Source organism: Phocoena sinus, chromosome 7 (genome assembly GCF_008692025.1).
Source record: "Phocoena sinus isolate mPhoSin1 chromosome 7, mPhoSin1.pri, whole genome shotgun sequence".
Taxonomy (NCBI): domain Eukaryota; kingdom Metazoa; phylum Chordata; class Mammalia; order Artiodactyla; family Phocoenidae; genus Phocoena; species Phocoena sinus.
In genome coordinates this window covers 39,284,930-39,307,581 of record NC_045769.1, presented here as the reverse complement: position 1 = coordinate 39,307,581, position 22,652 = coordinate 39,284,930, and the positions used below count along the sequence as shown (strand labels likewise).

At 40.0% G+C, this 22,652-nt stretch overlaps 1 protein-coding gene across 2 annotated transcripts in view; it reads right to left on the bottom strand.

Annotated features, from left to right (window-relative positions):
• HECW2 (HECT, C2 and WW domain containing E3 ubiquitin protein ligase 2) overlaps positions 1–22,652 on the bottom strand; it is a 250,867-nt gene that overhangs the window by 79,140 nt on the left and 149,075 nt on the right. For both annotated transcript variants that reach the window (XM_032637764.1, XM_032637765.1), the window contains exons 14-16: positions 11,549–11,683; positions 8,138–8,240; positions 6,111–6,207 (exon numbers count right to left, since the gene is read on the bottom strand). In XM_032637764.1, the coding sequence (XP_032493655.1) occupies positions 6,111–6,207; positions 8,138–8,240; positions 11,549–11,683 (335 nt within the window). The remainder of the gene's footprint in view (positions 1–6,110; positions 6,208–8,137; positions 8,241–11,548; positions 11,684–22,652) is intronic.

Genomic DNA, 22,652 nt, shown 5'->3' with positions numbered 1-22,652 from the left:
CCTGGGATAAACCCCACTTGATCATAATTTATGATCCTTTTAATGTGCTGCTGGATTCTGTTTGCTAGTATTTTGTTGAGGATTTTTGCATCTATGTTCATCAGTGATATTGGCCTGTAGTTTTCTTTCTTTGTGACATCTTTGTTTGGTTTTGGTATCAGAGTGATGTTGGCCTCGTAGAATGAGTTTGGGAGTGTTCCTCCCTCTGTTATATTTTGGAAGAATTTGAGAATGATAGATGTTAGCTCTTCTCTAAATGTTTGATAGAATTTGCCTGTGAAGCCATCTGGTCCTGGGCTTTTGTTTGTTGGAAGATTTTTAATCACAGCTTCAATTTCAGTGCTTGTGATTGGTCTGTTCATATTTTCTATTTCTTCCTGGTTCAGTCTCAGAAGGTTGTGCATTTCTAAGAATTTGTCCATTTCTTCCAGGTTGCCCATTTTATTGGCATATAGTTGCTTGTAGTAAACTCTCATGATCCTTTGTATTTCTGCAGTGTCGGTTGTTACTTCTCCTTTTTCATTTCTAATTCTATCGATCTGAGTCTTCTCCCTTTTTTTCTTGGTAAGTCTGGCTAACGGTTTATCAGTTCTGTTTATCTTCTCAAAGCACCAGCTTTTAGGTTTATTGATCTTTGCTATCGTTTCCTTCATTTCTTTTTCATTCATTTCTGATCTGATCTTTATGATTTCTTTCCTTCTGCTAACTTTGGGGGTTTTTTGTTCTTCTTTCTCTAATTGCTTTATGTGTTAGGTTAGGTTGTTTATTTGAGATGTTTCTTAATGCAGGCTTGTATAGCTATAGACTTCCCTCTTAGAACTGCTTTTGCTGCATCCCATAGGTTTTGGGTCGTCGTGTTTTCATTGTCATTTGTTTTTAGGTATTTTTTGATTTCCTGTTTGATTTCCTCAGTGATCTCTTGGTCATTAAGTAGTGTGTTGTTTAGCTTCCATATGTTTGTATTTCTTACAGGTTTTTTTCCGGTAATTCATATCTAGTCTCATAGCTTTGTGGTCGGAAGAGATACTTGATACGATTTCAAATTTCTTAAATTTACGAAGGCTTGAATTGTGACCCAAGATATGATCTATACTGGAGAATGTTCCATGAGCACCTGAGAAGAATGTATATTCTGTTGTTTTTGGATGGAATGTCCTATAAATATCAATTAAGTCCATCTTGTTTAATGTACCATTTAAAGCTTGTGTTTCCTTATTTATTTTCATTTTGGATGATCTGTCCATTGGTGAAAGTGGGGTGTTAAAGTCCCCTACTATGATTGTGTTACTGTCAATTTCACCTTTTATGGCTGTTAGTATTTGCCTTATGTATTGAGGTGCTCCTATGTTGGGTGCATAAATATTTACAAGTGTTAAATCTTCTTCTTGGTTTGATCCCTTGATCATTATGTAGTGTCCTTCTTTGTCTCTTGTAACAGACTTTGTTTTAAAGTGTAGTTTGTCTAATATGAGAATTGCTACTCCAGCTTTCTTTTGATCTCCATTTGCATGGAATATCTTTTTCCATCCCCTCACTTTCAGTCTGTATGTGTCCCTAGGTCTGAAGTGGGTCTCTTGTAGACAGCATATATACGGATCTTGTTTTTGTATCCATTCAGCCAGTTTATGTCTTTTGGTTGGAGCATTCAATCCATTTACATTTAAGGTAATTATTGATATGTATGTCCCTATTACCATTTTCTTAATTGTTTTGGGCTTATTATTGTATGTCTTTTCCTTCTCTTCTGTTTCCTGCCTAGAGAAGTTCCTTTAGCATTTGTTGTAAAGCTGGTTTGGTGGCGTTGAATTCTCTTAGCTTTTGCTTGTCTGTAAATCTGAATGAGATCCTTGCTGGGTAGAGCAACCTTGGTTGTAGGTTTTACCCTTTCATCACTTTAAATATGTCCTGCCACACCCTTCTGGCTTGCAGAGTTTCTGCTGAAAGATCAGCTGTTAACCTTATGGGGATTCCCTTGTATGTTATTTGTTGCTTTTCCCTTGCTGCCTTAAAAATATTTTCTTTGTATTTAATTTTTGATACTTCCATTAATATGTGTCTTGACATGTTTCTCCTTGGATTTATCCTGTATGGGACTCTCTGCACTTCCTGGACTTGACTATTTCCTTTCCCATGTTACGGAAGTTTTCAACTATAATCTCTTCAGATATTTTCTCAGTCCCTTTTTTTTTCTCTTCTTCTGCTGGGACCCTTATAACTCGAATGTTGGTGCCTTTAATGTTGTCCCAGAGGTCGCTGAGACTGTCCTCAATTCTTTTCATTCTTTTTTCTTTATTCTGCTCTGCAGTCATTACTTCCACTATTTTATCTTTCAGGTCACTTATCCGTTTTTCTGCCTCAGTTATTCTGCTATTGATTCCTTCTAGAGAAATTTTCATTTCATTTATTGTGTTGCTTATTATTGTTTGTTTGCTCTTTAGTTCTTCTAGATCCTTGTTAAACATTTCTTGTGATTCTCTCCATTCTATTTCGAAGATTTTGGATCATCTTTACTATCATTATTCTGAATTCTGTTTCAGGTAGGCTGCCTATTTCCTCTTTATTTGTTAGGTCTGGTGGGGTTTTGCCTTGCTCCTATCTGCTATGTTTTTCTGTCTTCTCATTTTGCTTAACTTACTGTGTTTGGGGTCTCCTTTTCGCAGGCTGCAGGTTCATAGTTCCCGTTGTTTTTGGTGTCGGTCCCCAGTGGCTAAGGTTGGTTCAGTGGGTTGTGTAGGCTTCCTGGTGGAAGGGACTAGTGCCTGTGTTGTGGTGGATGAGGCTGGATCTTGTCTTTCTGGTGGGCAGGTCCACGTCTGGTGGTGTGTTTTGTGGTGTCTGTGGCCTTATTATGATTTTAGGCAGCCTCTGTGCTAATGGATGGGGTTGTGTTTCTGTGTTGCTAGTTGTTTGGCATAGGATGTCCTGCACTGTGGCTTGCTGGTTGTTGACTGGAGCTGGGTCTTGGTGTTGAGATGGAGATCTCTGGGAGATTTTTGCCGTTTGATATTACGTGGAGCTGGGAGGTCTCTTGTGGACCAGTGTCCTGAACTTGGCTCTCCCACCTCAGTGGCACAGCCCTGATGCCTGGCTGGAGCACCAAGAGCCTGTCCTCCACACGGCTCAGAATAAAAGGGAGAAAAAAAAGGAAGAAAGAACAAAGAAGATAAAATAAAATATAATAAAATAAAATAGGGCTTCCCTGGTGGCGCAGTGGTTGAGAGTCCACCTGCCGATGCAGGGGACACGGGTTCGTGTCCCGGTCCGGGAAGGTCCCACATGCCAAGGAGCGGCTGGGCCCATGCGCCATGGCCGCTGAGCCTGTGCGTCTGGAGCCTGTGCTCTGCAACAGGAGAGGCCACAACAGTGAGAGGCCTACGTACCACAAAAAAAATAAATAAATAAATACATAAAATAAAAATAAAATAAAGTAAAATAAAATAGTTATTAAAATAAAAAATAATTACTAAGAAAAAAAATTTTTTCAGTAATTAAAAAAAAAAACCCGACAGAGAGAACCCTAGGACAAATGGTAAAAGCAAAGCTATACAGACAAAATCACACACAGAAGCATACACATACACACTCACAAAGAGAGAAAAAGGGAAAAAAAAATATATATATCGTTGCTCCCAAATTCTACCTCCTCAATTTGGGATGATTCGTTTTCTATTCAGGTATTCCACAGATGCAGGGTTCATCACGTTAATTGTGGAGGTTTAATCCGTGGCTCCTGAGGCTCCTGGGGGAGATTTCCCTTTCTCTTCTTTGTTCGCACAGCTCCGGGGGTTCAGCTTTGAATTTGGACCCGCCTCTGCGTGTAGGTCGCCTGAGGGCATCTGTTCTTCGCTCAGACAGGACTGGGTTAAAGGAGCAGCTGATTCGGGGGCTCTGGCTCACTCAGGCCGGGGGGATGGAGGAGTACGGAGTGCGGGGTGAGCCTGCGGCGGCAGAGGCCGCCGTGACGTTGCACCAGCCTGAGGCACGCTGTGCGTTTTCCCGGGGAAGTTGTCCCTGGATCACGGGACCCTGGCAGTGGCGGGCTGCACAGGCTCCTGGTAGGGGAGGTGTGGATAGTGACCTGTGCTTGCACACAGGCTTCTTGGTGGCAGCAGCAGCGGCCTTAGCGTCTCATGCCCGTCTCTGGGGTCCATGCTGATAGCCGCGGCTCGCGCCAGTCTCTGGAGCTCCTTTAAGCAGCGCTCTGAATCCCCTCTCCTCGCGCACAAGGAAACAAAGAGGCAAGAAAAAGCCTCTTGCCTCTTCTGCAGGTCCAGACTTTTTCCCAGACTCCCTCCTGGCTAGCCATGGCGCACTAACTCCCTGCAGGATGTGTTCACGCTGCCAACCACAGTCCTCTCCCGGTACTCTGACCAAAGCCTGAGCCTCAGCTCCCAGCCCCCGTCGGCCCCGGCGGGTGAGCAGACAACCCTCTCGGGCTGGTGAGTGCCGGTCAGCACCGATCCTCTGTGCGGGAATCTCTCCGCTTTGACCTCTGCACCCCTGTTGCTGCGCAGCTTCCCCCCTTCCGCCACCCGCAGTCTCCGCCCGCAAAGGGCCTTCCTAGTGTGTGGAAACCTTTCCTCCTTCACAGCTCCCTCCCACTAGTGCAGGTCCCGTCCCTATTCTTTTGTCTCTGTTTTTTCTTTTGCCCTACCCAGGTACGTGGGGAGTTTCTTGCCTTTTGGGAGGTCTGAGGTCTTCTGCCAGCGTTCAGTAGGTGTTCTGTAGGAGTTGTTCCACGTGTAGATGTATTTCTGGTGTATCGTTGGGGAGGAAGGTGATCTCCGCCTCTTACTCTTCAGCCATCTTGAAGCTCCTCCAAGTTGTACTCACTGGCACAAGGTGGCCATCCCTGGCTTCACATCAACATGATCTCAGGCACAAACCTCCTTGTTTTTCCATTTTGTCTTTAAGTTACTTGTTGAAACAACTGGCCCGCAGTCCCAAGGACTGTTGCAGCTTCGACTGGTGGGGCCCCTCCAGAGCTGGCAGTCTCAGTGAGGCTACCCTCCCCTCGGTCTCCAGGGCAGTTCAGTGATGGCGGAGGGAAGAGACCCCGAACAAGCTACAGTGAGGTTTTAAGAAATTAAATGCTTGAGCTCTACCCCAGACCTCCTAAATTAAATTTCTGGGCAGGGCATGGGAGGACAGAGGGTATAAATTCAGAGAAGGGAGAGGAGTTGGGGGAAGCAAGACCTGGCATTCTGTACCTTATAAAACTCCCCAGTAATGCTGATAAAAACAGCTTGACGCAACTTAGTGGAGCAATATTTGAGAATCACTGCCACGGGGCAGGATGGCACCATTGGGCAAATGTATTCCTGTCAGTTAACGTGGCATGTAGACCAAATGGGCTTTGAGTTATGCAGGATTTTCAGCAGAAACCCCCACGTCTTTCCATCTCCACCTCTCTGATGCCTAGCACACCAAAGTTGAGAAATACTACACTAGGTCATGAGCCTGAGAGTCCACAGTGGGACCGATAGGCTTCAAGGAGGGGCATCTTACATTGAATTTAAAAAGAAAAATCTTGCCAAACATAGAAGAAGAGAAGAGTTGCCAAGGAAAAGGAACAGCATGTATTCAGGAAAGGAAAACTGGGCTTAAAGTGTGATGCACTGAAGAGTTGTTTAGAAGAAAGGGTTCCTGCAGGGGAATGCTAGGCTCTGGAGAGGATCAGATTTCTTCCTTGGGTTCCACTGTGTTTTTATTATGGAAAATTGTGAATACCAAGTCTAGGATTTTATAAATCTCAATTCAATAAACTCTATGTTACTTTTGTTTACTCAAGTTACATTCTAATAGGCAGTGTCTTATTATTTTTGTTATAATCTGCACATCTAGGATGCATTCTTGGCTGTGAAATTTTCATATTTCTTCTTTAAAGTTGGTTCCAGGTTCTTTAGTCAGTTTCATTCAGTCCTCATACTTAACAGAGAAAAGCCAGGACTACATTGACCTGATATTAATAACAAGGTATTTGTGTACAAGATGTCTTTGTTCAGAATGCCACAAAGCAAGAGTGAATTTCCAAGACAATTATCAGTGTTACTGAAGATTTAATGGTTGGGGCTTATGTAACCTGAATGAAATACCAATATTATGGTTACCTGAGTGAGTGATTCCTGGTAAGATCAGGTTGACGCTCCTGTAGAATTTCAAAGATGTTGGGCTGGCGCAGAAATGCAACAATCTTGTCATTGTAAGCTGAAAAAACATACATATGTAACAATATTTTAAAATCTGTTATTTTATGCACATAAATCCAGACTTTTAAAGTTTTGTTTTTCTGGTTAATATTCCTTGTATTCAAAGTCATAGTTTAGAGCCACTATAGATGCTTAAATTCCAATTTGTGTCTATCCTGTTATATGAGTATTGGACTTAGATCTGTTAGGTATGACTGACTTAAGCACTCATTAAACTCATCTGATGAGCCATATTTATTATCAAATTGCAAGATGAGATCACCAACAAGATTCTAGATACTGATTGTTTTATGCTACTGCTTACTAAAATCAACCTTATAAGCAATTGTTAAAAATGGAAAACCATCTTCTGATTAAATGTCAGCCACCTACAGAGGTGAAGAGGTAGAGCAAGAGTTGCTAAAATACCGTAGTTGCCAGCAGCAACTACCAATATGCAGAGGCAAACCATTCCCAAATTCTACGTGGAAATAAATGCCATTAAGCCACAGGGTAGCTCTTTACCAACCAACTACACCAACAGCTACAAGACGACCAGCATCATCAATTATGTACATAATATTTTAAAAGGAAAATCTATATCTTAGTCAAGGCTGGCTAATGTTTACAGAAATTTTAAATTTAATTAACGTTTACTAAAGGCTCTGTTAATACTCTTTTGTCAAGAAAGTAATTTGCTTACTTAAGATAATTCATCTTGATTCCATTTATTTATAATCAGAAATACAGATATATTTAAATTACAGAACTGAGTGTCTGAATTCTCAAACATCAGAGATCCTAGTTCAGTCAATACTCTTGTGCTCATAAATATGATCAAGAAACATGCCTTATTTTAACAAAATATCACTCAAAAGAAGTATAATTCTCTAGACATTTGCCACTTCAGATTTTAGCTGCATCATGCTAATTTTAGTAAAATGTAAATAAAATAAAAAAAATACTATCTGCTAGTATGGAATCCCATTGTCAAACTCAAAGTGTCCCTAACTGCACATTTCACCACATATAATAAAAACATTTTTATAATTGAGGTTTTGTCAGCAGTTTTTACATCCTATCTAAGATCAGAAACTAGATAACTTTTTAAACGACAATTTTATAGTACTTTAAAATTCTATGTGCAGCATTTAGTATCATATGAGTAACAGCATAATAAAACATAGACTGTTCAATTTCTACCCAAGGTTTCTTCTTATTCAGTGACTGTCGAACCTTTTAGGACATGGGCACTGCATTATATTTCATGGTAAAGTCTTTCTTAAAAAAGTAAAAATTTAAAGCAAAACCAGACAAATGGAGAGTTGCTCAAATTTAAGATGGAACAGGGAGTCCATCTGGCCTCCTGCCAGTCTGTCCACTCCACCTGCCTTAGGGGCTCTAGGTTTGAAAACTGATCTACTTCAACCTCATCATTTTACTAACAACTCAAGTTGTTCTTTAGGCCAATTTGCCTACATTCATTTATTTTTATTTTACAATTTTGGAGACTTTTGCTGTCTTGCATTTGCTACAAAAGCCCTTAAGAATGTGCCATCATTGCTTTCTTATTTTGTGAGGCTCACACACCTTTTAAACTCTGTCTCAAGCATTAAGATATATACTAAATAAATGCTTGTCCAAATGCCTAATTTAAAATGACCACACAATACAGCTGCCTTAAGAACTTATTTTTCCTTAACTTCAACAATCTAATATAATAGTTCTACTCAGGTAAGGTAGAGTAGTAGAAAAAATTCTCATCCTATAGGATTTTACAAGACATAAGTGTTTTGAGACTCAAATCGATTTCTTAGGGATAATGCAGCAGTTTTTCAGTACAGGGCAAATGTAGCAGGCTGACAATAGGGAAGTGTATCAGCAGAGAATGCATGGTACACACGGACATGAAAAGCAAAGATAAAGACTTTGGGAAAGAGATGACATACCCACTGGAACCATGTCCTGGTACTGTGGCCTACTAACTGTATTGAACGTACTTGATGGCCTGGGAAGAACTGGTGGTCCTGCATGTCGAGAATCTTCTCCTACCTGCAAACACAAGCAGTGTTTTTGTTCTGCACCAAATCCTAGAATACTTTACATCAGTACCCCAAGCCAAGTTGTTCAGGACACTTGACAATGAGCATTGTTAAGTACCAACTGATCAGAACAGAGGCTAGCTGAAGAGCTGACACAGGACTCTCAAAAGCTCTGCTTCAGTTGCTGAATTGAGGGGATGGCTTGGGGTATAACGTCCCTGAGAGGGGCCAGGGCAGTAACTGTTGACCAAATGGTAGAGGAGTAGCTCAAAATGCCTACACCTCTTGGGGATGTAGATGCTGAATACCTGTTCCTCAGAAATAACTTCTACCCGACAAAACACAAACCTGCAAAAGTACAATCAGAGAGAACACTTGGGTGGTACAAAATTCATCGGGCAGTGCCAGGATATACCTTCTTTTGGCCAAGGCAGGTCAGGGAATTCCCTGCCTCAGCAGAGGAGGGGTTGAAGAGCAGCAGTCTTCATGTGGGTTTCCAAGTTGGATATTACCTCCTCAGAAGCAATTTTACATGCCTATTAGAGCACCCAGTACAACAGCTTTTTCTGGTTTGAACCTCCCACACCAGCAAGCTAATCACAGCAGGTGTGGAGGAGCTAAATAGGGTTGCCCCAACCTGAATTAGTTACATACTGATTATAGGCTTAGAAACTCATACATACAAGGAGATAAATAAAAACGCCCATTAATAATCTTACCAGAAAACTCTAACACTGCTTTAGCTTCTGTTTTAGCATTTTCCCCCCATACTACAGAAGTCTTTTAAGACAACAGTAGAACAGTTGAATAAGAGTAAGAGAACAAAAGGCAAAACAACCTCCTGGATTTATAAATTGGTACTTTTAAAATACAGTTTCTACTCCCACCCATTCAAACCCTCACAACCATTTTATCATACTGCATCCGTTAGGTGTTCAGAGAGGGTTTTTCTAAAGGCACTAAAGCTGGAAATATCGTCCCCACACTCGACTGCTTGTTTATCCTTCAAGAATGTTCTCATTCATTCTTCAATGTGTAGTTCAAACAGCCCCTCCTCCATGAAGCCTTCCCTTCCCTTCAAGCTGACACTAAATGTCACCTTCTCTGAGCACCCACAGCACTCGGGGTACATTTCTGAAGCAGCTGCCATTATTAACAGTCTATAAAGCATTTTTTGCTTGTATTCTTATTCATCTGGATTATGGTTAGTTTTATATATTCTCCCCTTAATAAGAACACAGGAACATACATTATTTACTTGTATCCCTCACACCAACCACGTTTCTACACTACAGGTGTTTAGTAAGTATTCATTTGTTGGATGGAAGAGATACCAAAATTTCTATTACCTGGAATATTTGCTAAATAAGTCTAAGAGAATGGCTGAGAAGACTTGGGAATGTAACCAGAAATTTCCCACTCTGCTTCTCTTGAGTTATTGGCTCTGAGAAATGAAGTCAGCCCCTCTTGGGAGAGATTCAATCATTAACTATACCTTGTCAGTCACCAAACTTACCATTTCAATCTACCAACATATACTTTCCCTCCTGTCAGTAAGTTGCCTTGTGTCATCATTTCCCAGAACAGCCAAAGGTCTTCTCCTTGACACCCTGCTTCTTCAAACCAGACCATAAAACCAGACCATTATCAGTGGGCAAGCCGTGATAAACGTGTGTATTACTGCAGGATGTGCGTGCTTCCGACAGCTGGGGCAGAAAGCACATTCCCCTCAAGGGTTTAACAACGCTGAGACTGAATGCTGAGTCTTTATGGGGTCGTCTCTGTTCCACTGCTCAACTTCCGTCAATAAGAAGAGAAGTCCTCATTCAAATTTTAATGTGTACCTTAGTATCCCTACTGCTAGACCATGAAACTAATTCAAGTTCTGAGGCAGAGGAGTTGAAAGAAAATATAAGTATAGCTACTAATCTCATGCACGTAGTCCTGATCAGACTGAACAGCCAGCGTCATATTGTGACGTCAAATAAGGCAAGCATCTAAAGTGCACTAGTTGCGCGATAAAACGAGGCAGGGCCCTGATATGCTACATATCATGCACAAGGTCCAAAGGTGAGAGGTCTGTTCTGCTTTTTAGATGAATGCTATTAGCATCATCCAGTTCACCACTAATGTTTTATATGACAGCCAGGTAGAGATTTATTAGCTACTCATAAAACATGAATATTTTTGTGCATACCTCATCCTGCAATAGATTTATATAACATTTTTATGTGAGCTTCTCGTGTGTACTCTTCTATGTCTTCACTTACAACCAGCAAACACACATAATCATTAGAGCCAGTATGTAAATCATGAGGGGAAATTCCAAGAGTGGAATTTTGATGAATCAAATCCAGTTATTTATTACATTCATAATCTTTTCTTATAATAGAAGCTACAAAAATATTTGACATACAATATAATACTGAAAATATGATATGCACATAGATGGAACGTGGAAATGGCATTCAGGAAAAGAATCTTAATTCTTCTTGTCTAAGGGAATTTTTAGAAACAATGTATATCAAGTGATAATATATGACATTCAAAGCGTAAGTCTTTATTAAGGAGAAAATATGTGACCTAAAGCATTCCTGTTTTATTTATTTAACCTGCTACAGAAAAAGGGAAACAGGAAGAGATTATTTCTTTTCTCTTTTTTCTTTCTTTTTTTTTTTTCTGGTTAGATTATTAGACAGCCCTCATGTGGTTACCATGGGACACTGCAAACTAGCAAAGTATAATAGAGTACGGTAGAGCTTTTAGTAATTCTTAATGCTACCCATTTTCTCTAAGCACTTAAGAGTACATAAATCAACCCTCATACATATCCTAACCTTAAAGAATATTAGTGAGGATGCCACAACCCCATAGCATTGGCCGAAGATTTTAATCTAATCCAGCAATCCTCACTTAAGAAACTTCCTTATCTTTAACCTAATTTTAATCCCCTAAAAAAGTTACATTCATTGCTTCCTATGAAGCTGCTCTTAGGTATGCAAAAGGGCTCATCATCATCCTCTCTTGAACACTGTACTGCATTATGAATTCCCTCACCATCCACTGAATTTTTTTTTTTTCTAAATCTCTAATTTCTTCAAACTTTCCTCACATGTCCTACTTTTTAAACCTGTAATTTAGGCTCTATGAGTTTCCAGAGAAACCCCGTTAACATTCCAACACTTTCAGCCTCCAAATGATAGTCTCTAAATCAAACTAGAAAAACAAAACAATAAGAAAGAGCCAGCACGATTCCATAAACCCCACATCCCGTGCTTCTATCAGCCAACAGGTCGGTCGCTAAGGCTCAGGACTCACCTCGCCTGCGCTGTGGCTGCGCTGCCTGGTCAGGTGCTGTCGATGCACCAGCGCGCTCGTGGGTCTGCTGCTCTGAAGCGGGAGCCGGGGATCGATGAAAGTGGTGGTACGCGAGTTGTGGTCGACAAAAAATGCCTAGGAAGCAACCCACTCAGTCAACACTCCGTACATGGCACACACCTGTCTAGCGGTCCTATCATTTCACACATGCAGGGAAAGACCCACTTTGGAGTGAAAACCTTCGCTCCATTTTCTCGTAATTTCAAATCTTCGGGAGAATTTCTCCTTCTTCCCTCAGGACAGACCAGAAGAGAGGAAGCAACGCTTAGGTTGGATGCAGAATGAAGACAGCAGGGAGGAACATTGTTCCTGGCTTTAGGAAATACAGTCATCAAAGATAGGATCTTAGAAAGAAGCCCCCTGAATGGACATTTGGGCTTCTCTCTTAACTGATGCTCTTTGCTCTTACTGCTATCGGTTATTACCAAGTTTTTCTTTCAAACATCATTGACTTCTCTTTTCCTTCTATGTAATCAGCTACCAAGTCCTCCCCCATTTTCTCATTATAGTGTCTCCTCTATTTGTCCCATCCCAGCCTATCATTCATTCCATTATTTCAGGGTTTTCTCTTAAACATATAATTATTAATAGTTTCTCAGTTGTTCCACATCTCTACAACCTTATTCACTGAATGGCACCTCACTATCAGAATTTTTTTTTCTAAAAGCTTTGACTACATTTCCACTCCAATCCAAAGCCTCTAATGGCTACCTGTTATCTATAGAAAAAAACATTCCAACCCTTTGGTCAGTTTTCCAAGACTCTTTACAATCTCCTTCTTACTTTTTTTCCAGTTTGGTCCAGTTTGGGTGATCACACACCCAGATAAATTCTATCACATACAATGACTCAGGGCAAGACACTTAAGTTCTCTGGGCTATAGATTTCTTATAAAAACATGCCTCCTTCATTCATAATAAACATTTCTCCACCATAAAGTGATAGGAAGGAGGAAACCATGTCTGTCATGTTTACTGCAGAATCACTTGTGACATGAAACCACGCATGAGCATAAACCATTTCCCTCAGTTTTGCAGTAAGGATTGCATGTAATGTAGAAAGGCCTTTAAAAATTCTGTTTGTTTAATTTTAAAACTCGATGTAAGTGCTATTTTTCATTATCATTAGGAACAAAATGGTGTTAAGTTTGCAATGTAAAATTCATTCAAGGTAATAATGAAGCCCATCATCTCAAGGATAATTAGAAAATATAAGTTTTCCATGATCAGATAAAGTTAATTAGGTCAAGATAAAAAGGACTATTAGGAGAGCCTGGAGACCCATTACTGATAAATGTCAGGAGACATGATATATGCCAAATAACCTAAGCAAAAAAGAACTGATGGAGCTCTGTTAACAAAGTACCTTAAAGACTAGGAAAGAATGCATCTAGGCAAATCCCAGGGGCAGATGGTATATTTATGCTGATTAAAAATTCACCTTTCCATTATGAAACAAATGTTTCTGTAGATAATCAGGAAACAGAGCAAAATAATTTGTAAGTAGCTCCCAAATAGGGGGAAAAATGACTTCTTTAAAAAAAAATGACTTTAAGCAGAATGTGCACTAGAAACAAAGCAGAGAAATGGCCAAAACAAGAATCCTTGTCTGTCCCTTCTCTCGATATCCGATTTCCAGGTACAAAGACTGGATTAAATGGAAGTCTTGTAGGACGGAGTCACCAACCTCACATCCCTGGGTAATGCTCCCTTTTCCATAACCTATCAGGTGGAATATCTTTCTTCTCTGATCTTGTAAAAATGTACACCAACAATAAACCCTACACAGGCTTGTATTGTCAGGCTCTGGTCTCAAATGTGACACTAGTCCCCGTTTGAGTTGAGCTTCTAATACACATGTATGTATATTATTTCTGCCACTATTTAAAATGTCATAAAATAGAAATTCATTTTTTTAATATACATTTCAACATAATAGGTATTATAGTCAATTTAATATTCTCTTTACGTATATTAAGATTAAGCTCTTATTACTACAACAATAATATTAGCCATGTCGTTTTAAGGGGAAAATACAAAGAGTATGAAAATAGAATTGCCTATTTACCTAATGTCTTAGGAATGTTTTGAAGGAACAGGTGGTCATTTAGAGGTAACGATGAATCACTTGTAATTATAAGGACAAATGGGTGTGTACATCTAGGTCAGTTGTGATTTACATGGAGTGTCATAGTCTAATTTGACGTTAAGAGGCTTCTCTAAAATCCATTCTATAAAAAATTATACTGTGAATGCCTTCAGGGTAGGGACCCTTTCTTACTCACCCTGTTCTCCCTAATAGCTTTTAGGGCTGCATCTGGGAGAAAGAGAGTGCTCGGTAAATAAACTGCCAAAAACTCGAACAACAGACTCCTGACCAAAATACAGGAAGACAACTGACAATGAACTAACCAAGTATTAAAAATCGCGTTCTTTTACGCAAGCATAGAAATACTGAAAGATTTGAGAAAAATACATGAGAGAAGTGTGTGTGTGTGTGTGTGTGTGTGTGTGTATTGGGTGAAAAGTGTGGAGAGCTGAAGACTATAATACCACAAATAGGATAAAAGGTTTTAAAACACCTCATGTGGACATGGATAAACTATCAAGTTAAAACTTGAGAAGTCCGAGACAAAGTAGTGATTAAATGCTTGGGATCTAGAAAAAGACAAGCCTGGGTCTGAGCTCTAGCTCCACCACTTACTACTGACATAACATTGGGCAAACTACTTAACTTTTTCAAACTACAATTTCTTTTCTGTTAAATAGGTATAATAACGCCTACATCAAAGGAAGATAAAATGAGATGGTTCATATAAATTTCTGAACATAGTACCTGAGACCCCTTAAATGTGAGTTAATATTATTATTACTAATAATAACAGTATTAACTTCTGAGACATTTTTCTAAGGATTACAGTGGTTCTCCCTGCAGCCCATAAACAAAGCTCAAAAAAAAAAAAAAAAAGAGGAGAACCAGTGAACCCACACTTCCCAGGCTCCTTGTAGGTACGTATGGCCTAGATTAAGTTCTGGTCAATGAGATGTAAACAGAGGGTCACATGATACTTCTGGAAAACTCCTTTCCAAGGAGATTTTTACAAGGTAAAGCCCTCCTTCTGTACTTCATCCATTCTGCTCCCTGAAACAAAGATGTAATTGCCGAACCCCAGCAGCCATAATGAACCCTGAAGATGAGGGATGGCTGAATAAAAAGCCGTAAGGAGCCAAGGCTCTTACAACTTAAGAAACCACCTTAAGGGCCCCAGACCGCCTATCTCTGAACTGCTTCATGTGACAGAATAAAATCTTGTAGAGTAAACTTTGTATAGGTCTCTGTCACAATGCAGCCAAACCAAATCCTAATTGATGCACTGAAGTCAGCAAAGAAGAACGCATAAGCCGGCCACCACCATGATAAATAAGGATTTTCATTATTTCATAAATAATGATTTCTCATTATTGTTCACCTTTAATACAGTTGGGTGACAGTCCGAGATTTAAGTGAAATGCAGAGTTGGGAAAGTATAAAGCTGAGATTTGAATCCATCTTTCTGACTTCAAAGCCCAGTGAGCAGTGCCTCTTTCCCCTCCCTCTCCTTTTCACAGTTCTCCTCTTTTTCTTCCATTCTTTCTGCCTCCTATTTTTCCTTTTGATGTTCTTCCCACTCCCCTCACACAGTACTTGATTTTAGAAAAGTATTTAAGTATTTATTGAATTAGGCCGACAATAACTGTCACTCGGAGTGCTGGGCCTCACCACTGTTTCAGTGCTGAAAAGGTTGCTACTGATGCTGGACAGCAAACTGCACATCCTCTGCACGATCTGTACGGCTCCCCTGCTGGAGGGTGGGCTGTGGCTGGAGCATAGGTGCTAATTTGTATTCCACAAGGAGCTCAGTTTCAGAGTAAATGGAATGTGTATACTGTTTACATGTGCTTTTGAAGTCTGCCAAGTACTTGGGGGCAAAGTCTCAATTAAGACCACTATCGAAACCACGCAGCTAGCACACTAGCGCTAGCCGAGGGCAGCACGAAGAGGCAATTCCTTGGCATGTGCTTTGGCTCTGCTCCCCTCCCTGTGTGACCCTGGACAGGCTTCCTTGGTGCTTTGCTATATCCACGTAAAGGAGATGACTGAGGTCACAACTGAGTTGTGGAAGATGTATTCTACTTTAAAACAAAGATCAAAGCATAGAAAAAATACAGTGCAAATTTTAGGCTTGACATTTCTATTTGTGATGCACAAATCAATTATGTCACAAAAGTGGATCACTTTCCCATAGGATGTCCTAACTAGTTCAAGCCAGTAATGAAGTTGACCTATTCCTTTTTAAAAAAAATTTAATTTGGGTCACCATTTTATTTTTTTATGTTACCATTCTTGAATAGCCTGCCTTTATTTATGAAATTGTCTACCATGTATCAATAAATACTGTCTGAATAGACAGTATGTTGAGAAGGCAGACCACATCAAAAAAAGCAATTGTATCAAAAAAGGAGTCTTTTTCAGATTAGCCACTAGCAAAGCAAAGTTTGAACAACACAGATTCCCTACTGTTAAGTTTCATTAAGGAAGTTCACTCAAGCTTCCCAGTGCTGACTAGGGCTAACAGTATAATCAAAAACTGAAAGGAATGCAAATACCCAAATTCAAATCTCATTTTAAAAGCTTCTACCCTTTCGCTGCTTCAGGGCATGATCAGAGTCAGAAAATATGGGCTGGATGGAGCCCATATTAGTGAGGCCAAACAAAATACACTTCTCTCTTTACACAATTCTTATTTTTAAGCTTCTATTATTTTAAGAAAAGAAAAAGGCATCAGTATTTGTGAAGAAATACCAACCTCAGGCTCAACAAATCTAAGTTACAGAAGTTTGAAATTGTTTCCACTTAACATTTTGCCAAACCAGGAATCCGTATTAAAAGACCGTGTAAACAAAATAAAACAAAAAGCACTTGTAACTATGCTCCAGAAAGACATCATCAGATCTTTCTTTCTCTAAAGAGCTATGGAAACAAAGAAAGAACAATAATTTAAAAGACAGCAGCACTGCATATTGAATCTGTTCTAACTTCTAGTTTCTCAACTCTATAAAGTCTTAAAATGCTCAAAAAGTTCATTGTAATCTACTTTAATTTTTATAAAGATTGTAATTTACTCACGCATTCTCTCCCTTCCATAATATAAATCTAAGCTCCTGGTCCCCTCTCTAGTATCTCCCCAATTATAAGGAATAAACATGCTATCATTTTCTCTACATTATATCCCAGACAGAACTCCATTACCAATACTGGAGATGAAAAGCACTGAATAGTAGAGTTTATTGTAACTAAAAAAATAGTCATGCTAACATTTTCTAACATTTGGTTCATCTGAAGGAGTGAGTGGTCCCAAATATCTCATGACATCTATCAATAACAAAAAAGTTAAAGAAGGTTATTTTGTTAAACTGCTGTGATCAGAGATCTAAAGTTGCTAGGAGAGAAAACAGGGACACATGGCACCGTGGATAAGTAAAACATCCCCAAAACTTCAGATGTAAAATGTTAGCAAAGGGAGGGGGGTGGTATTTTATGTATTGCGAGTAGTGGTATTTAGGTGTTAGAAGTATAATATAGGGGAGCCAGTGCCATGCTGGGGATGGCATGGACCAGCTTACAGGAGCTGATGGTGAAACCTCAAGGAATTCTCAAGCTGTTGATGATGATGCCGGCAGCCTGAAATTGGCTATGGTGGGAGAATTTACACCATGGAAAATGGCAAATGTTACAGACCAGCCCTCCTCCCCACCGCCCCTGAGGAGCTGATTGCTAAGCATTTATCAGCACGTCACTGCAGAAGACCAAGGATGGAGTTATCCAAATCAGCACATTTCAGGTAGAATAGAAGGGCATTGCCATGAAATTTTAAAATAGTACTCTACATTTTTTAAAAAGAGTCAGTGCTGGTCAGAGGACAACTGTTTAAAGATAAAAGGCAAAGGCCATCTTCATACTTGGGCAATTCCTTCAATATTCCATGAGTTTAGCATTTTACTCAAAAATACATTCACAAAACCAACCTCTGCTTTATTCTCTCATTCTGAAAGGTATACTGCCCTAGAAGGATTCTTCACCTCTGCCTCTCTGTGTGAGTTACTTTTTGGTCTAACAAGATTGTACCCCCCGAAAAATAAGCAAGAGATACTCTAAAAACGATGTGTTATTTGTAAATTTAGAGTTTAATTTCATCTCTACCTGGATTGCTGTGTAACTGGAGGTGATTAAACCAGATAACCACCACAAAGAGGTATTAGTTGTTTCAAAGCAATTAAAGAGACATGTCACAAAAATAACTAATATAGTACTCTAATGAATGAAAAATATATTTTTCAAAGTGTAGAACTTATTCTGCTAAGAGACTTTTGGGATTCACTTGAAACCTCCAAATATTAAGTTGCATTTTACTCATTAAGATGAACCTGACCCAATAAACTGTGGCCATCAGCTTCATGTGGGACTGAAACCAAAGTCTATGTCATCACTGGGGCAACTTCTACAGCCACATAAGCTATTAGCATCTGGTAAAATGAGAATCCTCAAGTAGGCTCTGACTGTGGTAACTTTCACTGTACAAATATTTGTTCTCTTCTAAAAAATCTATCCTCATAACCATAATTCCTACTTGCCACGGTCATCGAAGTTGAGTATTTGGACCATACTGATACTCAAATCCCCAATGTGACATCCAAAGTCACAAACCCCTAGAGTTACAAAGCTTGGCTTTAGAGATGGATGTCAATTTAGCTGGGTGATATTATAGCAAGTGTTTTTTGTAGGGAAAAACACAAGAAACTATGGGAAAAGACATTTCACTTTAAATAAGGAGATGGTTACCGCTTTACATTTTCATTTAAAGAGCCCATGACGTTTATCACTTTTAAAGCTCAAAGTTTCAGTATAGGCTCAAGTAGAATGAACTGGGGAAAGCACCCTGTGTTAATACTGTTTGAGAGTACAAAACAAAGAGGCAGGAAAAAAGTTATGCCATATTTAACATCTGAAAGGGGAGTCAAAAATAAACACTTTTCTTAAAAATTAAACCAAATGGTAAGTCCATTATATAAGCTTATTAATAAGAAATATCAAGCTTTGTAATATTTTTCTAATTGTCCATGTCATTTTGTATCATTCTCTCTGTTATCCTTAACCCTCTGTAGTGATGCTTGCACTGATTTTACTCCATTGATATCGGTCTGTGATTGTTAATTTTATGTGTCAACTTAACTGGGCCACTGGGTGCCCAGACATTTGGCCAAACATTATTCCGATGTGTCTGTGAGTGTGTTCCTGGATGAGATTCACCTTTCAATCAGTAGACTGAGTGGGCCGCATCCAATCAATTGAAGGTCAAAAGGCTGAGTAAGAGGGAATTGCCTTGGCCTGACTGAGTTGGGACATTGGCGTTTTCTTGGGTCTCAAGCTGCTGGGTTTTGGATTGGATCTTACACCATCAGCTCTCGTGTGTGTGTGTGTGTGTGTGTGTGTGTGTGTGTGTGTGTGTACGTAATACAGGGTCTCTCAAAATGTTCCCATTACTTCCTTTTTTTCTCTCTTAATTTTATTTATTTCTTTTTGGCTGCATTGGGTCTTCATTGCTATGCGCGGGCTTTCTCTAGTTGTGGCAAGCGGGTGCTACTCTTAGTTGCGGTGCACAGGCTTCTCATTGCGGTGGCTTCTCTTGTTGTGGAGCAGAGGCTGTACGCATGCAGGCTTCAGCAGTTGTGGCACGCAGGCTCAGTAGTTGTGGCTCATCGGCTCTAGAGTGTAGGCTCCGTAGTTGTGGCACACAGGCTTAGTTGCTCCACAGCATGTGGGATCTTCCCGGACCAGGGCTTGAACCCATGTCCCCTGCATTGGCAGGTGGATTCTTAACCACTGCACCATCAGGGAAGTCCTTTTTTCTTTGTTTTGTTTTTTTGTACATCTTTATTGGAGTATAATTGCTTTACAATGGTGTGTTAGTTTCTGCTGTATAACAAAGTGAATCTGCTATACATATACATATATCCCCACATCTCCTCCCTCTTGTGTTTCCCTCCCACCCTCCCTATCCCACCCCTCTAGGTGGTCACAAAGCACTGAGCTGATCTCCCTGTGCTATGCGGCTGCTTCCCACTAGCTATCTATTTTACATTTGGTAGTGTATATATATCCACGCCACTCTCTCACTTTGTCCCAGCTTACCCTTCCCCCTTCCCCCTCCCTGTGTCCTCAAGTCCATTCTCTACATCTGCATCTTTATACCTGTCCTGCCCCTAGGTTCTTCAGAACCATTTTTTTTTTGATTCCATATATATGTGTTAGCATACGGTATTTGTTTTTCTCTTTCTGACTTATTTCACTCTGTATGACACTCTCTAGGTCCATCCATCTCACTACAAATAACTCAATGTCGTTTCTTTTTATGGCTGACTAATATTCCATTGTATATATGAGCCATATCTTCTTTATCCATTCATCTGTCGACGGACACTTAGGTTGCTTCCATGTCCTGGCTATTGTAAACAGAGCTGCAATGAATACTGTGGTACATGACTCTTTTTGAATTATGGTTTTCTCAGGGTACATGCCCAGTAGTGGGATTGCTGGGTCGCATGGTAGTTCTATTTTTAGTTTTTTAAGGAATCTCCATACTGTTCTCCATAGTGGGTGTATCAATTTACATTCCCCAACAAGAGGATTCCATTTTCTCCATACCCTCTCCAGGATTTATTGTTTGTAGATTTTTTGATGATGGCCATTCTGACTGCTGTGAGGTGATATGTCACTGTAGTTTTGACTTGCATTTCTCTAATGATTAGTAATGTTGAGCATCCTTTCATATGTTTGTTGGCAATCTGTATATATTCTTTGGAGAAATGTCTATTTAGGTTTTCTGCCCATTTTTGGATTGGGTTGTTTGTTTTTTTGATATTGAGCTGCATGAGCTGCTTGTAAATTTTGGAGATTAATCCTTTGTCAGTTCCTTCATTTGCAAATATTTTCTCCCATTCTGAGGGTTGTCTTTTCATCTTGTTTATGGTTTCCTTTGCTATGCAAAGGCTTTTAAGTTTCACCATACACAAAAATAAACTCAAAATGGATTAAAGACCTAAATGTAAGGCCAGACACTGTAAAACTCTTAGAGGAAAACACAGGCAGAACACTCTATAACATAAATCACAGCAAGATCCTTTTTGACCCACCTCCTAGAGAAATGGAAATTAAAACAAAAATAAACAAATGGGACCTAATGAAACTTAACAGCTTTTGCACAGCAAAGGAAACCCACTACTTCTTCAAAGGAACCAAACATAGCCCCCCAGTGTGTTCCTTTTTCCACGTCTTTACTTTGGGTGTTTTCCTTCCTTTCCCATTCCAAATTTTCTCTTCTCCACAATCTAATTTTATCAAAATCCTAGTCATCGGGCTTCCCTGGTGGCACAGTGGTTGAGAGTCTGCCTGCTGATGCGGGGGGCACGGGTTCGTGCTCTGGCCTGGGAGGATCCCACATGCTGCGGAGTGGCTAGGCCCGTGAGCCATGGCCGCTGAGCCTGCGCGTCCGGAGCCTGTGCTCCGCAACGGGAGAGGCCACAGCAGTGAGAGGCCCGCGTACCTCTAAAAAAAAAAAAAAAAAAAAAAAATCCTACTCATCGTTCAGGGTTCAGTTCAAATCCAATCTTTACTATGAAAACTCTCCAGGTATCCCATGCCAGAAATAAGTCTTTCTTTACCTATACTAGTGCATGATGCACGTTCTGTTCTTTTATAATCCAAATAAGAGGCATTAGGGGTAAAATGGTCTGGGCAAGGGGTGCTTAGTGGCTTTACACAGGAAGTGCATGATTCTGTGCAAATGTGTGGATCTGATTTCAGTCCCAGTTCTAAAAAGAAAGTTACTTATCTGGCTAAGGATGTTTTTAAAACACTATCTTCATGACCATAGCTTATGGAGATTGCAACCACCAGAGCAGAAGACCACTAATCTAATGGAGATTGCAACCACCAGAGCAGAAGACCACTAATCTAGCAAGAGAACAAATCTACCAGAGAGACCACAATAAACAGAACACTCATAGCAGAGAAACAGAAAATGCTCTGGGTTGTTATACAGGTTTCAGGCAGAAGCAAACACTCGAGGGCAGACTACCATGCAGTGATCAAGAACAACATGGACAAAAAGAACAAGAACAACAAAAGGAATGCTGTTGTGACAAAACTATTCTGTTGGATCACCTCAGTTAAGGGAGGTCAGCTGTTGGTTAAGAGGAGGAATGGGACACTGACACTACTTCTTCAGTGTATCTTTTACGTCATTGTGTATTTCCCATTAGAGTAAGGATTTAACCATCAATAACAAATCTTTATCATTTTTATAAAAGTCTAAACTGATGAAACTCTTTAGTTGTTGTTCTACTTACTGTAGATTCTTGCTTCTACCTAACCATTCAAATCAAGATTTTGGAGAGCTGGGTAGGAATAACCAAGTGAGTAGCATTCCTGGCTTAGTGTGCTGTATGGTCCATTTTATTTTGTAGGTGTTTGAATAATCCATATTTTGCTTTCCCCAAACTAAGTCATAAACCTCTAGAGGCTTGTAATTGTACTGCTTTTATCTTCTACACTATAGATAATAGTAAGTCAATTACTGAAGAAGTTGTTTAATTATAATCCTAATTGTTTTTCTTCCATTTGTAATCCTGTGATTATCTAAGTGGATGCCAACCACAGCTCCAGGAGCTAGACAGGACAGGTTACTAGCCCTCACTTTAGAGAAAACTGAGGTTTGTAGATCCTGTGATTATCTAAGTGGATGCCAACCACAGCTCCAGGAGCTAGACAGGCCAGGTTACTAGCCCTCACTTTAGAGAAAACTGAGGTTTGTAGAAGTTAGATCAGAAAGACAGTGATGGATCCAGGAATCCTGATCCACAGCAGCATAATTTCCTCAAATCCTCCAAATTAAAAATGAGAAGGGGGCTTCCCTGGTGGCTCAGTGGTTGAGAGTCTGCCTGCCGAT